The 20,156-nt window shown below is 37.4% G+C and overlaps 1 protein-coding gene across 1 annotated transcript; it reads left to right on the top strand.

The window, feature by feature from the left end:
- The first annotated feature begins 9 nt into the window (after window positions 1-9).
- On the top strand, window positions 10-17,600 carry si:ch211-161c3.6 (high mobility group AT-hook 2b). The gene is given in 6 exon segments (XM_041781319.1): window positions 10-2,469; window positions 4,357-4,526; window positions 4,697-4,780; window positions 10,627-10,677; window positions 10,827-10,865; window positions 15,903-17,600. Coding segments are annotated over 6 exon segments (483 nt in total). The 5' UTR covers window positions 10-2,414; the 3' UTR covers window positions 15,987-17,600.
- The last annotated feature ends 2,556 nt before the right edge of the window (window positions 17,601-20,156 follow it).

Raw genomic sequence — 20,156 nt, 5'->3', positions numbered from 1 at the left:
AAAGATTTCAACCAAAAACAAAAAATGTATTCAAACAATGTAGGTTTCATAGAACAATTTGATAAATGCCATAAACTGATTTTTTTCCAAAAGGAAATGACAGACTCTGACACAAAAATATGCATGTCATATCACTGACCGTTACACACTGCTTGTCTGAATCATTTTAGTTGAACTGTCCTCTTTTTGTCCTATTAACTCATAAATGAAAAAGAATGCAGTGATAAAATCTTACTGCAGCCTTTCAGGTTCGGAGAATAACTTGATCTATGTATCTCCCAGTATCATCAGAGGTGTGGAAGTTTTAAAGCACACTTTGTAAGTTTCTAACATCCTCTGGAAATGTACCCTTTACCACAAAACTGTACCCCCCCCCCCCCCCCCCCCAGTGTTGAATGGAGCTCTGAAATACCTTCTTTGCCCCCAGCCTCTAAAGAAATCCCTCCTCTCCCTGTCTTTTGATGCCTGCCCCCACCTCTAAAGACATGCCTTTGTGCCTTATGCAGAACTGTATGCGCTGCACATTCTTTCTAGTTCTATAGGAGGATTTTTGTAACCCGGTCCTGATGAGCCCACGGAATTCAGCTTAAATAAACCTCAAGATCAGAGTCCAACCGAATCTCAGACACACCAGCCTGCAGAAGGCCACTGAACTCTCCCCTTCACACACAACCACTCACACAGACTGACACACAATTTCACTTGCATGCAAATCCTGCCCTCATCTCTGTCTTAGTCCCCATTCTGCTTCTGTCTTCTGAAAAATTGTTTGCTTCAACTTGTCTCTTTTTTTTCTTTTTTTTTGCAGAAATAGTAGCTAATTGTACTTAAGTGCTCCTAGGTGCTAATAATGGCTTATTATGGCCCTGCTATAGACTTCAGCACTGACAGTTATGATTTCAGTGTCATTCTGTTCATTTTCATTTAGTAATATTTATAGTGGATGACTAATCAAATTCATATGAGTCGCATTTCTCATCAACCGTTGGCCAAGTTTCTGAGAAACCTGAGTAAAATGGTTAACAAATGCTGGTTAATATGCAAATAGTTTGTCATTTTGTTTTTGCATATTAGGGTAACAGACATCTGTAGGCAGATTTGGATAAAAATGCATCTGAAGTTTTTTCTAAAAGTCTAATAATCAGGTTTTATGTCTAACCAGTGACTGTATTTACTTAAACATAAAACTGACAATGTGATCCCTTCAAATGGAGACCTTTGCCTCATGTTTGTAACCTAAAGCTTTATATTCTGGTCTCATGCCAGCTCGCTCACCTGACATGACTCCATGAGCGCCCCAGCATAAGGCGTTCCAGGAATGCATGCATTCACTCACTGCAGTTCAAACTTTTCCATCGCTATTTATCAGTTAGTGAAAATGCAGAGTTATCTACTGAAAAGAAAGAAAGAAAAAATGTATGGCAAAACTCACTCAAGGCAAATAGATATGGAACTAAAACTATAATAGGCAGGTTATTAAAAAATCCCATGCAATCTTATATGTGGGGTTTTCATTTTATTTAAAATATTTGTGAAAATGTCATCTTACAGAGTTTGGAGATAACATAATCAAAGACATATATACTCTTTTTGCGTTCTGTAATAAAAAGTAACCGTACATCTGGCTTTTCCACACATGGGACAGCGCTTTTATAATGCACACTTATGTTTACAGCAAAAGAATAAATTAATGAGCCAATCTGAGATAGTTTTTTTTCTGCAAATGGTAATCAGACATCTACCATGTCCTGAAAACCCCCATTAGACATATGAGTCCTTTGTTCTGACTGGCAGGATTGTATCTGTAACACTGCAGGTAAGAGTGAAACTTCTGCTCTAAACACACCACCATCATTTCTACTCTCTCTTTTTTGGCTCCTTTCTGTCCTGTAGGGAACTTCCCAGGCCCCGGACCCTGCTTTGGGAACCCCGGAACCAGACTCTACCCTCATGCCTGATGCCCTAGTGTCTGTGTGTCTCTCTCCCTGCCTTTTGTGGGTGGTCCGGTTAGCTTTTCGGGGCGGGGTCCTCTCCGTTTCAACCCTCCTACCCTCGTTCTTTCTTGAAACATGCTTTAATAGAGAAAGTATGCAATGCATACTGCTCAGCTACAACCCCCAATTATACTGCAACTGGGGTATTCGTGACTGGACGTCTGGGGGATCACACACATTTCCGATTAGAGAAGGAGGAGGAGAGAGAGAGGAGGGGGGAGAGAGAGAGTGAGGGAGGGAGAGAGAGAGAGTTTACCCTTTCATTCCAGCCAATGAGACGGTCGATACACTAACATTTTCATAGTTGTGCACGAGCACAAAGTGAACTGACGGTGTGAACTTCCAGGTAAAACTGCAACCCGACTCAAGGTGAGTTCAGCTCGCTCCTCTCTGTTTTATGTTGCATTTGAGGCCGCCTGCATGAACAGGATCAGTCAGGCTGAACATGGAGCCTATAGCCTGAATGCATATGTGTGTGTGTGTGTGAGAGAGAGAGTGTGTGTATGTTGAGGCTGGCTTTGAAAAGAGAGCTTTTGCACCTGTGTTCGTCGTCTTTGTCCTTTTCGGTTAACTTTTCTTCGCTGTCTCCTTGACCATCCACTTCTTCTTCTATGGTGGACCTGTTCTGTCTGCAAAAAACAACACATTTAAGATCGATTGCGCAAGTGATGGGAGCAGGGGGATGTAGTGTGGGGAGAGAGCCGACTTTACCGTTTTTAACATGGATAGTTTCGAGTGTTTTTACTGGGTTTTCTCGCGCCAGATACCGTTAAGAAAGCGGGAAGGTTAAAGCGCACGGACACGCTGCACGAGCGCTTTACGCACCTTGTTGAAAGGCTGTAAAAGAATGTGTTTTTATGGTCACCATTGCCGCCCATATGCAAAAAGTACATTCAGTCCCGTACTTGACTGCCAAACAGGCGAGTTTAAGCGGACGGCTGTGCTGCTGCAGAGGGAGAAGTGCAGGAGTGTGTTTGTGAGCGTCCGAAACGAGTTTTAAAAGCGACAAAAACGACGTCGTGCATCGCGTTTGCCTCGAAGTCGTTTCTTCGAGGACGTCGTTTTTCTCAAATTACTCTGACTTCCTGCTTCAGTGCGGCCGGTTTGATAGGCTGTGTTGGTAATTAGTGTTTGGCACATTCCTGACGGAGCTAGAGGCTGTGGAAAACGACCACCGCGGGACTTTTTACAACCGGGGTGAAGTTGACATTTACTGCTCGCTTAATTCTCCAAAATAAAATGTATTTTAAGTAAAATAGCAAAAAGTTAACATTGCAAATTATGCGCTCCCTATAGTAGTTAAAATGTGCAATTACAGGTTCTCTTGTGCAAAAATAAATCAATGATCTGTCGACCACCAGAAACGAAATCTTCAACAATAGCCGATTATTCGTTTCTAGAGAAAGGGGGAGACTTTCCCTCCAAATATTTCCATATAGGCTTCTTTTTTTGTCTTTTATTTATTTATTGAAGCTGCTGTGATTTTACTCTAAAATGTATTTGGTTTCTTGATACAGCAGATGCATTATCTTAACTAAATTGTCAGACTTTTATGACAAGTCGACTTTAATTCTGTTTATAAAATTTCATAATGAGTGCTCACAGATTCTTTAAGGCTTGTTAACTTTAGATACAGTGATTGAATTAAGTTTAGCCCAGACTTTAAAGGCAAATAAAATCTCATATTATAAACTTTTCTGCTTTATGTAACTTTATTTGGAAATAGTTTAATTTTTCTTTTCCTTCCAACCAACTGATCAACTATTGGTCACAGCTGCTAATTCAATAAATGTCTTTTAACACGGATAAATGCAGTGTTTCTTCCCTTTCAGAAAATCACGCTGTTGTATTTTGGTGTGTTTGTGGTTTGGAGTTACGTTCTTGGTTTTACAGTCAAAGTTGTAGCAGCATCAGCACGCCCACAGTGTGCTCAGCCCCATTGAGAAATTCCTCACAGAGGACAGATGGAAAGGCAGCATGCTGTACAGTAGATGCAGAGTTTGGACGGTAGATTGAGTTGTGAATATCTGTGCTACTTTTAGTCGCTGGACACCACTCTCATGTTTCTCTGCGTTTGCCAGACCCCTGCCTGTGTTCCGATCCACCGGGTGCCAAGGCTTATGTATAAGCAGTTCCCACGCTTGCTCTTGGAAAATGTACTCTGTTATTCTGAGTTATCCTTTTAGTTATACATTAAGCTCTGATTGAGAGGCACTGTGGTTATTGTTCAAAAAGGAAATGATTAAAGCGGTATTAGAAAACCTAGATAATTGCAGCACAGTAGCTATCAAGAGTAGCATTTTTTCCCCTTGTCTTTGCTCCATCTGCGGCCTCTCATACTCAGGTTCTTCTCTTCTCTTAGCCGTTGAGGCCGCTCCTCCAGGCTTTGATGCCCACACTCTTTGAAGCAGGTGGACAGACGCAGGCATGAGTGACAGTGGGACCAAAGAGCCGTCTCCCCAGCCAAGCGCTGCCCTGTCACCTCCTGAGCCTCAGCGCAGGGGCCGGGGCCGGCCACGCAAACAACAGCAGGTACAAATACTTCAGTCTTTAATAGAGACACCTGAAGAATGAATTGAGCAGCAAATTTAGAAAAGTCATTACAAAACTCAAAGCTGATGTGTTTGATAGTAGCATAAATAAATACTTTTTTTTTTTTTAGTTATTGGCTCCACGTTTAATCCCATTGCCTCTCTCTACAGGAGCCTGTTGGACCACCGACTCCAAAGCGACCAAGAGGACGGCCGAAGGGCAGCAGGAACAAAGGCCCCAGAACTGCACTGAAGGTTGTTACTTACAAAAGTATCTGTGATATTAAAGTTGATCTCAACACTTTAACAGCACCCTCTGCAGCATTTCGAGACAACTCTCTATCATCCACCCACACCAGACATCCTATGGTTACGCTTTACTTCTTCACAGCCACTAGAAATCCTGTGTACAAGTTACAAACATCCAAAGATTCCAAGTATTCTAATAAAGAAATCTTCATTGGTGAATTTGGAGGCATTTTTTGACTCTCCACTGGCCTATGTTTCCATCTCTCCAGACTCCAGTCCTACAATTGCATAGTAGAAATTGTGTTTAAAACCTCTTACTTGATTCTGATTCGTTTATATTTCCATTATATTGCATTAGAACCAGCTGAGAATTTGACAAGCACTACATAGGGCTCATGCAGATCCTTGAAAAGTCTTAAGTAGTCTCAGAATTCCCATTTGAGGTGCACCGGTAGTCGAGTGGTTAAGGCACACGCCATATACACAGGCGACTCAGGTTCAAATCCAGCCCATGGCACCATCTCCTGCATGTCTCTCCCCACTCTCTTCCCTGTTTCCAACTCTATCCACTGTCCTATCTAATAAAGGCAAAAAAGCCAAAAATAAATCTTAAAAAAAAAAAACATTCACATTTGAATTGTAAGGCCTCAAACATCTGATTTTTTACCAGTGGCATGGGAAAGGTCTTAAATGTTACAAGGCACCGTGACTTAGAGATGTTCTTACCAAATCTTTGTTTTCTAGCCATCTGTATAAAATTTTAAACATCATCCTCCACAAACTATTGCATAAGTAATCTCCAGAATTCAAGGAATTTAGCATTGGATGATCCGTGCACTGTGATTTAAAACACTCTGTACTGTTGTAAAACACTAGTCAGTTTCTTCAACATCTGGGCTACCAGGTTGCCCACTTAAAAATCTTTTCAGCCCACTCTTATTTGAACAGGTTTTCCCTGACAACAAAACATAACTACAGCTTAGTACACCTGCTAAAATGTGTTGTGATAAATATAAGGCATATTGATAGAATAGAGTCATTAAATGTGCCAGAAATCATCAAATTTGGATATTTATGGCTCAAAAATGGATTGGCCTTTGTAATCTAATATTTCATATGCAATTCATTTTTTACCAATTACTGTGCAACAAGTGGTGTTAATATTTCTCAGTTCAGTTCTTAGATTTACAATGTCATTTAGCAGATGAGAAAGAGACTTGCATCTGGGACTGGTGTTCCTGGCATTAAGGACCTTGCCCAAGGGCCCACACATTGTGCTCTGGGATTGGGATTCAAATTCCCATCTCCCGTTTCAAAGTCAGAAATGTAAACCACTGAGCTATCCAGCCGCCACATTTGAAATTTGATTTTTCAAAGCATGTATGAGCCCTCACAAAATGTGAAGATCTGTGTGTCTTTAGGATACTAAAACAGCCATTAAGAAGGCAAATGTTATCTGAGAATGACAAAAAGATAAGCTGTTAATACATAGACGCAGTATTAATGTCCCATGTTGCAGCCCTGGGGTCAGAGCTCAGAGGTGGATTGATGAGTGCAGAGATGATCAATACTTTCAATAATGAGAGGCTCAAGGTTGTTATAGGTAAAACCTATAAAAAACCTAAAACTGACTAAATAACTAAAACTAAAATTCAAAAACCATTTTAGTTAACTGAAACTAAATAAAAACTAAGCTTTACCAAAAAAAAGAAAACTAACTAAAACTGTATAGTGTGCTTGCAAAACTAACTAAAATAAAATAAAAATGGAGACAAAATCCTTAGTTTTAGTCTTGAAGAAAACCATACTGACTTACACCCAAGTCCAGGGAGTGTAAAATTGCTTGATCTGATTGGTTAAGACTTCACATGGTGGTAGTTTTATGTCTGGAGTTGTATTCAAACATCATCATTAAGTGAATAAAATGATGAGTGAAGAGTAGCTTGTTTTGATATATTTTTAAAAATGTATGACTTTCACTCAGCCCTGACATCTATTCGTAATAAACTAAAACTAACACTAAAACTAATAAAAATCGAACACAGAAAGTGAAAACGAAATAAAAACTGATGAAAAATCCAAAACTATTATAGCCTTGGAGAGGCTGTTTCATAAATTAAGAGGTGGAAAACCAGGGTTGTCTGAACTTTCCTCACCAAGGACCACATAAAAAATAAAAGGATGACTTGGCCTCTTTGATATACCTCATTTTTGGTGTGTTCAAGTTTGTAAAACCAATCAAATATAGGTTAAAAATACTTGGTAAATGAAAATGTGTAAAGGAAATAAACACCCTACATCACAGCTTTTTATCAGTGGCTGAAGAGGCAAAAGTACAGCCAGTGTTAAGAATTTTGTGGTGGTCTTTCAGATTTTAGGGGGCCCTGTGCGGTCTCTTGCAACTACAGGACCCGCCCCTGTTTGGCAGGGGAGAGACGATGACGGCCCATCTCCTCACTCAAACACAAAAGAAAAGCAAACTGCTCAAAGCTGCCAAACTCTATAGGAATGTTGTATAATTGGAGTGATACGCTTTGTAAATCAGACCTTGAGATGGAGCAAAAATGGGAGAAAATGGGCATCACGTGTGCTGCTGTCTGTCATCATTTTGTCTGTATTCACTGGGGCATTATGAATCAAGATGTCATTTTTGTCGTCATTAAGTGTAACATTTATGCCATTGTCTCTAGTAAGTCAATGAATTCTTCCAGTCAAAATGTTTGTTTACAAAATTAGCGGAGGAATGCAAATTGCTGGTGCCTAAACTAAGAAGTGCAATACACTCATGCACTAGTAATGTGTTATAACATAGGCCATATGTCATTTGATATTCTGAATTTGCTGCAGGTAGACCATGGTTCACATTTGGCTAGTGAGCCATAGTTTGGAAATCTGCAACATAAAATATTTATACACATAAACTGTTAGGTGTTGATAGACTTTAGCTGACTTCTTCAGTTGTTGCATTAAATTTTGCACTTCAATGAGATTCTTTTGTTTTAATTTCCAGCACAATTCCTTTACAGAAATAACTGTAGCAACTTTGTTGTAAGCATTTTACATGAAAAGCATTATTTGCCTTCTTGAATATGTAATATATCTAAAGAGTATTAGCGAGTTAAAATTAGTACAGGTACAGCTATAGGTTTAAAATTGCTTACAAGTAAATGCATCTATGATTAGGAGCTCTGTCAATCTGTAAACTAACAAGTAAACCAGACAAACTGGTGAAAAGCATTCATCCTCTCTTTCAGTCTCTCTTTCTTTGCGGGTTGTTGATCACTGGTTTGTGTGTTTCTAAGTTCTTGGCATCTGCCTGTTGAAAATTTTTGCTCATGGTGGGTTAATGTTGGGTCTCTCTGTGAGAAAATTTGCACAAGATGAGCTCTCCAACCAGATCTGTATTAGAATATAGCTATTAAATGACAAATGTATGATTTTCTGCAGTTAATATTAACAGAGTAGATGCTGGTAGTTTGTTATAGACTTGCAAGATGAAAAGCATTCACATTTTTTTTCATCAATGAGTCATGCATTTAAACTTTGCAAAAAACACCACTGCTTTACACAAAAAATGTCCTCACAGGATGAATCACTGCATAGTTTGTGATCAGTCTTAATACTCATGAAATCATTTGTAGGCATCTAACACTTTTCCAAGCTCACTATTGATGAACTCATGTTTACTCATATTAGAATCACCCAGAAATGTCATATTTGGTACCAGCAGTGTTTTTAAGGAGTTTTCTTTTGTTTTACAAAATCTTCCTTAAGGATGCAGAGTACATTTACGTCCCTGCTGACACTTATCCGGCCAATAAAGATTTACAGTAACTACATTGTAATGCATGGTATATAGTGGATGTAGATCAATGTTATCAAGTAGGGCTGTCAAAAGATTAAGATTTTTAATCATGATTAAGTTCAGGATTTCTGTAGTTAATCGTGATTAATTGTATCCTTATTGCATTCTAAAATTCTAATATTTTGCATTTGAAATTGTGTTTGTATTATTCTTGGATTTTTCTACTGTATAAGGCCCACCACACACTAGACGATTTTTAAGGACAAGCAGGACAATTTCATTTTAATCCTCTGAATGCACACACTAGACAACTCAGCCAGACTGTCAGATCACTGGAGACCACACACCTGCCAACCTACCTACGACCTTGGGTGATCATGTGACTTCAGGAAAGAAACAAACACTGATATCTGTTGATACCTTCTTGCTGTCCCTCCACAACAGGCTGGCTTGGCATGCGTTACAAGTGCAGCAAAATAATAAAACAAGGAAAGACTCAGGATGAAATCCTGGCTGGAATGAAGCTACAGTTGTGTTTATGGTTATGAGCGGTGAAATTACGTATGATCCAGCTGATGACCCCATCTGCTCACTCTCATTGGTTAATGTAGGTGCCCCGTCAGAGGCACTATGACTGGTCTGGGAGGCTACAACGTGATTTGGAGCAGTAAAATAATCGTGTTGACACGACACATGCAGATTGTTCGGACAAATAATAGTTTGCAACGAGGCTTCACTCGGGATACGCCCCCACAATCGTCAGGGACCAAAATCTTGCCTCAAGTCAAGTCAGGCTTAAAATCCTGTAGTGTGTGGCCAACCTTAAACTTAGGCTACGTTCACACTGCAGGCCTTAATGCTCAGTTCTGATCTTTTCTCAGATCTGATTTTTTTGTTTGCCTGTTCACACTGCAGTCAACTTCCAAAAGATTAGATACGTATCTGATTTAGAACCGCATATGAAAGTAGCCTGAATCGGATTCGAAACCGTCAGATTCAGTGTGACTTGTGCTGTTCACACTGTCAGAAGAAAATCAGATACGAGTCACATGTGAGCGAAAATCTGATTCAGGTCACTTTCAACTGCAGTGTGAACGTAGCCTTAGAGATTGACTTCCAGTTTGGGTACAGACCAGCTTTACAAGTAGATCTGAGACTTTAACATGAACTCAGCCATGGAAAAGGAACTTGTTATGGATTGAAAAGAAAATAAATGTTAACAATAAAAGGTGACTCTTAGATAACACCCAGTCCAGGTGACTTTTGACTTGTCCACTGAGCTGACTGTCAGTTTTTTTGTTTTGTTTTGTTTTTTTTTAAGGAAAATGAGACATCAAGGAGCAGTGGTGGACTTATTTTACATCACTTTGGCTGCAGGGAGATGCTTCAGTGGCTTGACCAAAGTTTGTTAAAATGGACAATAAAGCATGTGCTTAATCACGATTAAAAAAATTGGTGCACTAAGAGATCATAGTTTATTAAGATTAATGCAATTTATTTGGACAGCCCTAGTACCAAGTGGTATAGATATGCAAATATAAAAAGGTAATTTCTATTTATGTGTTGGGAAGGAAAACAGCATTTAAAAGAAAAAAAGGACTTAAGGCTTTTATAAGAAAACTCAAAAATAATTGTATAGCTAAAAAAATCATGTAATTTGTTACATTAAACAAGCACACATTTCATACATTACACAAGAAATGCACATTCAAAGTTGATATTTCTACTGTTTGATGATTTTTCAGTGGCTATATTTCCCCAATCAACAGATAGGCAGCCACTGTATATGTTGATGTATCAATTTTTTTTTCCAAGGGTTTAGTTTTGTTCCAGTTTAAGACGACAGCAATGCAAGCCATACAATGAAAATAACATTAGTTAATTTAATTTTTAACCTGTTAACCTGAAGAAATGTTGACATTTAAAACAGCTTTTTCTCACTACAATACTCCAAAGAAACCTTCTAAACTGCTAATCTCAGTTCACAATCAGTGTGATAGGTCAAAATCTGAAACTTCCCTTTAACCATTTGTGTGCTCTTTCTCAGAAAGTAGAGCCTGTTGGAGAGAGACGACCACGTGGGCGACCAAGGAAATGGGTATGGAGCAATCGTTGACAGTTAGAGACATAATGGAGTTAATTGTAAATGTATGTGTGAGGCCTCTGGAGCGTCTGCTGTAGCTGTGCGGTCCTGTGGGGCAGCTTTTCCTTCAAGTTTAATTAATTCTGCTCCCTTTCTGTCCACAGCCACAGAAAGTAGTTCACGAAGTGACTGAAGAGCAGCAGGTAAGGACAAAATCTGAAAAGGGTGGTCCACTTTTTGTTTCAGTGGGGCATTTTAAACCACAGCTTTCTATGACAGTTACTGTGATTTAGTTTCATGGGTTTTCGTTGAATTAAGATTAAGACTGTATACAGAATAAGCTGAAGACATCTTTCTGAATATCTCAAAGCCATGTTCACTAAATAATTACACTCTCCAAAAAAATGTACAAACTGATCAGCAGGTTTGGCACAGAATCCTTAAATCTATACAAACATTAAATCCTTTCACTTCAATTTAAAACTGAATTAAAACAACTTAACCAAACTTTTCTTCATCTTTTTATTGTTGAAGTTTGTGAATGCATTAAACTGAGGCACATGTCCCCCGGGAGTTCATGACTACAGAGCGATGCAGAATCAGTTGAACAGAAATCTCATTTTGTGTCACACTCTTACCTTTTTGACTAATGTCAGTTACATATGTTATGTAGGCCATGTTAAAGCAGTTCTGGTTTGCAGAAATGATCTCATTCAGCCTCTCATTATTCAAGAAAACCTGTGTTAAGAAAAGAGCTTAAACAACAAAGTCTTAACTACATCCTCAGATAAAGTCTTAAGCTCATCATTAATCTTTCGACGCTCTTAAGCTTTATTAAAACTCATTTGTAACACCCATAACTCAGTGATGTATACACCTAAGGAGAATGACTTTCTTGTACTTATTTTTAATGCTCTTATCTTAATGCCACAAGTTTAATATTTGGTCATCAGAAGGTTGGGAAATTTTACCAACAGAAAACAAAAGCGTGTTCCCTATAGCTACATGTAACAATGTGATAAATCAAGATTGGGGTCATGAGAGCTTTAAAGATGTCAGCTGTAGACAAATGTAGAAAGTGATTAAGGCTGAAAACATTAGAGCCTGTTGTTGATCTGTCACAACATTAAACTGATGATTAAGGCTAACATTCAGTCCAATCACAAAAACGTCACCCTCATTTTAGATTTTATAACTACATACATAGTGATCTTCAGAAAAGAAAGCCTTTGTTGCCAAAGTGTTTCTCATTGTCTACAGTTATTAGCTGTCTTTGTGAGATAATGAAAAACAATTAAAACAAGCTCTGCTTACTTAAGATAATGAGTGATTAAGTTCTGGTACTGGTGAGCTTCCCTCAAAACATAAGAAATGTCCACGAATCCTAGCCTTTGTGGATATCAATGGGAAGGACACAGATAATTTGTCTCATGCACGAAAATCACGAGTATCAAAAAGCACTTGACCCTTCAATCGCTCTATGAGCAGTCTATTGTAAAGCGGGCAAAGAAAATTGTATCTAATCTGATCCAACTTCTTCACTCTTTACCTTCTGGAAGATTTAGGGTCCTTCAGACCAACCTGAACTGATTCAGGTTGTCCATGCCCATTACATTTCTGAACAACAGCTAATATTAGATGTGTCAAAGGGTTGTGTTGTGTTGGTTTGCTGCAGCTGCCAGATGATTTTTATTTACATGTGGAAAATTGTCTGCTGTTACGGGATGTACTATTATGTGTTTTGTATGATGTCTATTTATGTATTTATTGATTTTGTAACTGTGGGATAGAGTCCAGGACAAATTGATGTTTTATCTTATAAAATTAGTGAAAGTTCCCAGTCTATAACGTCATACAGTCCCACAGAACCACTAATGAAATCCTCTTAAAGGTGTTGTTGGTTGGTTTAAAACTTCCTTAAATTATTTAAAGTGACTTAAAAATATAACCCTAATGAAGGTTAGTCTTTGACACACGGCTAATGAAAGAATGGTTATTTAACCCCTAAAAGTAGCCATGATGGCAGAGACAAAAAATAAATATCAGGGTTCATGCAGATCCTTGAAATGTCTTAAATGATCTTAAATTATACAATTGAAAATAATGACCTTTAAAAGTCTGATTTACCAATGAATGGTCTAAAATTATAGAGGGCACTTTGACTAAGACATGTCCTCATCCAGTGTTTTTTTCAAGCCAACCTTATTTGATTTTAATAATCTTTCTCCACAAGTTGTTGCATAATTAGTCCCCATAATTCAGGGAATTCAGTTTAGTTTATTTTATTTATCAAGGGACATTGTGCAGTGGCATTGATGATTCATGCACAGTGAATGAAAACATGATTGCACCAGATTTAGTGAGTCGCTTATTTCCGTCTTTAGTCCCATATAAAACTAACATAAAACATGCATCAAAATCCCACATAGCATAGATAGCTGACAAGTGGTTTCACCATGGGCCATATGCCTTCCAAAAAACGTAATATTTTAAAATGATTTCAAGTTGTATGTTTTACCTATTTTTATTTAAAAAATGGGTAGAATTATTTAGATTTAAAACAAAACATGGTTATTTGGTGAGATCTATGCAGAAAATTTTAATGTTTAAAAAAATCCTTAAAATGTGAGTATGCACATGACTATTCTTGAATTTGCACAGCTGTGTTCAACTATACAACCACCTTCAGGTACAGTGGGGGTCCGCAGTCTCTGGCACCTTTATTTTGGGGCCACAGGCTGAAAAGTTTGGAAACCTGTGTTATAGAGAACATTAAAAAAGTACTATTCAGGACAAATTATATATAAGTAAAAAAGTTGTCTAAAATTTTTACACAAGTATTTTAAGTAGAAAGATTTGTTCCAGACGCTGAAGCCTAACACACTAGTTAAATAAATCAATAGATAAACCCTATCGTATGAAATACTCTCAGTGCAAAGCATTATCATAAAGTATTCAATATTCTTAATTTCCTGGGTGAGGATCCCAGACCCTTTTCTGACTTTAGCAACTCACTGTTCCCTAACATCTGGGTTACCGGGTTGCCCACTAAAAAATCCTTTCAGCTCATCCTTATTTTAAAAAAGCCGTCCCAGACAAAAAGCTGTGTTCTGCTTTTTAATCATTAAACTGTTTGTAATCAGCTCAGCACACCTGCAGAAATCTGTTATGAAAGATAATAATATACCGTATGTTAACAGAGTCATCAAATGTGCCAGAAATTATCAAATTACAGCATTTATGACCTAAAAATATCTTTTGCCCTATATCATTGAATATGTCATAAACAGTTCATTTGATCAGAAAATTCAGTCCCGAAATCTTACATTCTCATGTATAAATGTCTCATTCATTTTTAAACATTTACTGTGCAAAAAGTGGCATTACATTTTCTCAGTTCAGGTCTTAGATAATCTTAAATTTTGATTTTTAAAATCCTGTAGGAACCCTGAAATATGAAAAGAAAGGATAATGTGATGTAATGAAATTCTTTGTTGGGTGACAAATTGACAGCTTATTGTATAAGGATATATTACTGTACTTTTATCCATGTCTACAACTGAAATAGTCAACCTAGCATATATGCTCCAATGTCCTCACTGTAAATACAAATATGATGCAAAATATAATTAGTGGGCAAATAATCTATAATGGCAATAATGATAATAATATAAGAATGTAACAACCATTAATGTGTCTGTATATTTGACATACTGTTGTAGTTATTCTATGGTTATAAGTACACAGAGGAATACAGGACAAATCTCTGCTTACTTATAAAGTATTCAAACTGAAGTTGTATTTTTCTATTAGTGCAGAAAGCACTGTTTACTTGAAAGAAAAACTACCACACCAGCTTCAACATGCAATAATAATAGCAAATACAGCAAAGAGAGACAGAGAGTTTTCTCAGGGCGTCATCAGGATGATGCTCTGCATCCTCTGATGTCTGAATATCTTCAGCTTTGTCTAGTACATTGCACACTGTTGCACCGTCTTGCACATTACCTACTGGCATATATGACGTACTTAGTTTTTGAAATTATTTATTCTCTACAGTTTGCTTTTTTATCCTTTTTTGTTTTTGATGTAGTTTTTTTTTGTTTGTTTGTTTGCTGCAGCCTTTTATAAAGAAAATTAGACTCATACAAAACTGGATTGCAATACCTTAAGGGCGTCACCATATCATGAATCTAAGTCTAGATATGATACAGCACATCTGACTATATTGATATCTGTTTTGTTTCCACAGCAACAAAAATGGAAGTCCTATGCACCCAATGTTGGTTAATTTCCTGTTTGAAATAACCAAATACTGGGTCATATCTCTTAAATGTCACCCATGATTTGGTAATTTCTTGTCAAATACCAGAATTTTCAGGCAAATGTTGGCAGTGTTTCAGTACAGTTAAAATACAGTTTAGATAGTGAGTTTAACTCACGGCACCATTTGGATAAAATACGACTGTCTAAAGCATCAAAAAGTATCAAGGTGTTGCAGTTGTGACAGCCTTACAGTGCAAGTAATATGCTGAACCTAGAGTATAATATATTTTCATATCTCTCTGAAACTGCTATATTTTCAACACTTTGTTGGATTTGATTTAAAGAGCAACTCATTTGCTGCACGTTTTTTGTGCTTTACCTAAACTGACTTCATGAGGATATGACAAGTTCTTGGAAATGCACAGATGGCGGTGCTGAATTCCCCAAATACACCTCCAAACATCCTTTCATGACATCCAGCTTTTGTGATGTGCTTTATACACCTGCTGTTTCTGAGAAATCTTGGCTCTTGAAGCCATCTTGCTCGTCTTTTTCAAATGCAAACATTGCTTAACAGCTCATCACCAAAGCGGGCAGTTGCCTTGATGCCCCTCTTTTGCCTTATCGCATCCTCTGAGCAGTTTTTCAGAGATGCTTCAAGAACTGAAACCGTTGAGACAGACTCCCTTTTCTCAGACGCACGCACCCAAAGGGGAAGAATGAGTCAATGTAATGAGGGGAAACCTGATCTAACTGTTCTCTTCCTCTGTCTTCTTGGTTTCCTGACATAACCGTCGTCTTCCTCACATTTCGAGGTCTGACAGCTGGACCGACTTTCCCCGCACGCTATGAAATTTCGACACTCATTCTAGTGTTCTCTTGTTTTTCTAGCATTGATTCATAAACTTTTACATGATGACTCACTGGACTGAAAGAGATCTGACAATAACATTAGGTGGTGTTGGTTGTTTCAGGGTCCTTCAGAAGAAGCTGAGGAGGGCCCTTCACAGCTTGAGCCCTCATCATCTCAGGTTGCAGCACAGGAGGAAGGGGAGTAGATAGGAAGCCTCTCTCTACCTACCTCAAGGTTCAGCCTCAAACAAACAGGGGTTCAACACGACCCCTTTCTGTGATGGGGATTCAGGAACACATGCACACACATCAACAAATACAAATCAATGCAGACGGTTTATTCTCCCAATCCAGTCCTGTTCTCTGGTTTTGTTGTTTCACTACAGCAGTTTAGTTTTAAAATTGGAAGAATTAGATCCTTAAAAATGACTTAAATACATCACAGCTTGAGAAATGAGCTTTTAAACACTCCTGCCAAAAGTGTAAAGGGAATATTAAAAACAATCTTATAAGGGTCATCACAATAACAGAATTTTAAACTTAGATATACTAGTAAAAACCAATATCAATACCTTTTTGATACCACAGTGACAAAACTATGTCTCGTGCACCCAGGATTGAGTAATTTCTTTTTTAAACACCAAACATAATCACACAAAGTTGTTGCCAATGTTTTTGTGCCAGTCAAACAGAACTACTGCAATCAGTTGTGTCTAGTTTAAAATTTGACTAAAGATCTAAAGTATTTTTTCAAGCTTTGCAACTTTTCATTACTATTAATCATTAAAGTAATGGAGATTGTGAACATTGTTTTAAAAAGTATCAATGTCAACCTATGTTTATTGTAGCCTGCAGCTTATTAGCTTAGCAAAGCTTAAAGACTGGAAACAGGAAAAAGGCTTAAATGGCTCCATTCAAAAGTATAAAAATATCCACCTTCAAGAATATCTAAAGATCACAAGTTACATGTTTTGTTTTCAAAAACCAAAGGTCAGAACTACTCCATACTTTCTACACTTATTATATGCCTTTAGGTTTAACAGGGCTGTAAGGTGGGATTAGCTGTATAGTATTTATGCTAAGTGTGACAAAACTAAGCTAACCATTTTTCCTTGAATCAGCTGTCTAATCTTGCGCCCTGATGAGATGGTGCTTTTTGTTGTCAAACCTCACTGCCTTTTCTGTTCAAGATGAACAAGTGCAGCTAAGTGGTGTTTTTAATCAAGTTTTAGCTAAATGAGAATTTCTGTGCTGTAAACACATACAAGGTATAGCTGATAAATAATGAGACTGTGGTTATGTGAATAAAACCATGTGGTTCACAGTCACACAGTGTTATGTATTAAAGGTTGTGTTTTCACATATAGCTGCTGTAAGTTTCCAATAATTGACGTTGTTAGTTCGCTGCTACTGATTGAAGTGTTCGTGTTTTTGCTGAGGCATCATGATCAGCTTAAAAGTTGAGCCAGGCATTAATTTAGAATTTTTGGTGAAATTGAACAAAACAGCAGCAGAATCTTGTGGTACATTATGAGGAAGACGAGTATGAGGAAGATTGCATGCCACATGCAAGTGTGTTTGAATGAAACAAAAGATTTAGTGAAGGCAGAGAGGATGTCCAAGACAATGAGCGTTTTGGGCGCCCATGTGCAGCAAAAACTTCTGAAAACATGCAACAAATTGAACAAATCGTTCAGAATAGTCGACGACTCAGTGTAAGAATGAAAGCAGAAAAATTCTCCACTGATGAAGAAACAGTTTGGCAAATTTTGGATGAAAATTTGAACATAATAAAAATGTGAGCCATAGTTCTCCCAAAACTTCTGACTCCTGATCTAAAGGAAAAATGCAAGCAAATTTGTGGAGACATTTTGGAACAAACTGAAGGAAACCTAGATTTTTTAGAAAGTTGCTCAACTTTTAAATGAATTATTTTAACAATGCCTTAGCAAAAACATGCACTTCAATCAGTAGCTAGCAGCAAACTAACACCGTTGCTTATTGGAAATATACAGCAGTTGTGTGTGAATACTCAACCTTTAACACTTAGCATGACTGTGAACCACGTGGTTTTATCCTCATACGCACAGTCTCATTATTTAATTGCCATACCTCATATATATACATTCAACAAAATAGTAGGGCCGTTCCTACACTCAAAAAATTAAAAGGACTGTAATTTTTGAGGGAAAAAAATACCTTTTTAAGTTTATTAAGCCATAAATTAACGAGAACTCATAATCTTTTTGGTAGTCTGGTATAAATGGTAAAGTATCAAATATAGTCAGAGCAAGTTTGGTCTCTGTGGAGAAATGTGTTGAACTCATGTTGACCATAGTCCATTACATTTCTCTGACAGTAGCTCTATAGAAAATGTAAGTGTGTCTCTATTATGTGAATTTCATGAACTGCAGGTACCTCCTCATTGCTCAGTCCCAGTACAAAACCTAATCTGATTGGGCTCTGAAGTGTAGTTCTTATGCAAGGCAAATGGTTTTATCTGGTAGGATTTTATTTTACACAACAGGCCATTTTCAACTTCATAATCTCAAAAGTTCTAAGTTGCTCAAAAATGTAAGACTTTTGACACTTGAAAGTTTTTCTTATAAATGTATGACTTTTAAAATTCGTTTTATACCCATAAATGTGTAACTATATAAACTTAAAAACTATTTTTGTCCCTAAAAATGAATAGATCATATATTTATATCTATTTAATTTATTATTTTTATTGTTTCCCTGACACACTGTTGTATCTACCTGCCATATGCAACTTGCAATGGTTAAAAAAATGATCGAAGTTTTCTTTTTTTTTTAGCACAAGGCTTTTAGAGCGCTTGTGCAAAAATGTTAGGCACCTTAGGCATCTAAAATGTGAGTTTCCAGAGTTGTGTTAGGAGCTTACAAATTCCCTTTCCCCATGAGAAACAACTCGTTTAAAAAAGCGTACGCTTACTACAAAATAAAAGCACTGTCTAAAGAAGGATTAAGTCTAGGTAAGAAAGCATATTTCTCAAAATGTCTGAATATTTTTTTCTTTTTAAGGATTCCTGCCTCCCTGCACCTCTCACTGTTTGTATTCATGTGTGAGTGTTTGCGCATGTGTGGAGAGGCCTGCAGGCAAAATAAGAACTCAAGTTACATTATGAAGGAACCAAACTAAACTGTTATATTGAAACATTTTTCTAAACCAGTGTCTCATGAATCCTCATGTGAAATGGGAGCAAGGCAGTGCCATTTTTTTATTAATGTAACAGTACAAACAAGGTGCGCTGAAGTCATTTTTTATGAAAGCAGATGTGACGGTTTGATTTCCAAAATGAAACTTCTAATTTAAGAGGAGGGACATGTCTCTGTTCTTGACTTAGTATAAAAAAGGATTATAAAGAGCAAATGTTTGTCAAGGGTCAGGTTTTTAAACCTTTTTTTATTCCAACCAGCAGCTATTTAAGAAAAAAAGCACCAAAAGTTCAAACTTGACGTCTCATTTTGGAAAGAAACTGTTCGTATAGTTTTTGGTCAACAGCATTATTGACGTGTCATTTTACCACACTCAGGATTTTACTATTACCATGCTTTTACACCATATTGAAACCTCAGGTACAAAAGTATTCAGGAACATGTTGTCAGTCTACTCAGTAATAATTATTGTGCTGTGTTTGTTGTGCATTTCTGATCTGTATTTGACATTACCAGTATGCCTTGACACAAAGACCTCATTTAAACCTGTTGCCCTCAGTTTCTTAATATCTCATTCTACCTCAGTCACACAAACGACAGACGATCTCCATCAACATAATACTCCACTCCCTCAGCAGCAGCTACTCACACACTTACTGCACTCACACAAACACACACACAGGCTCATGTGCAGACACACAACACCGACAGGCTGACACACTTACAGAAGCAGATGGTACACTCCAGTAGAGGATTGTACCATGAAAGTGTCTTTTCTTAAAAAACAAAAAAAACTGTATTTGTTTAAACTGAAGTGAGACTCAGTTTGGTCTCCTGGGAAATAAAAACGCAGCCAATAGTTTACAACAACTTGATGAAATACTTGCTTTTTATTAGAGTGTAGTTTCCTTATGAAATACTTGTTTTTTGTTTTGTTTTGGGTCGCTTACTCCTTTCTCATTTTTACTACATCATGTATTTTCTGATTCTTACACTGTAAATTGTATTGTGTGACACTCTTAATTCATGTGATTTTAAAGAAACGGCAGCGAGTAAACTACACAGTGCTGAAATACATGACACAAAGGGAAAACCACAAGACATCATCAAATCAGTTATATTCCATTAAAAAAGGCCAAGTACACGGCGCATCATTGGACTTTAATTTACATGTAATCAGTACAACTTTTCTTTTA

The sequence above is a fragment of the Cheilinus undulatus genome, linkage group 3, assembly GCF_018320785.1.
Source record: "Cheilinus undulatus linkage group 3, ASM1832078v1, whole genome shotgun sequence".
NCBI classification, from domain to species: Eukaryota; Metazoa; Chordata; class Actinopteri; order Labriformes; family Labridae; genus Cheilinus; species Cheilinus undulatus.
This window is presented reverse-complemented; position numbering and strand designations above follow the sequence as displayed.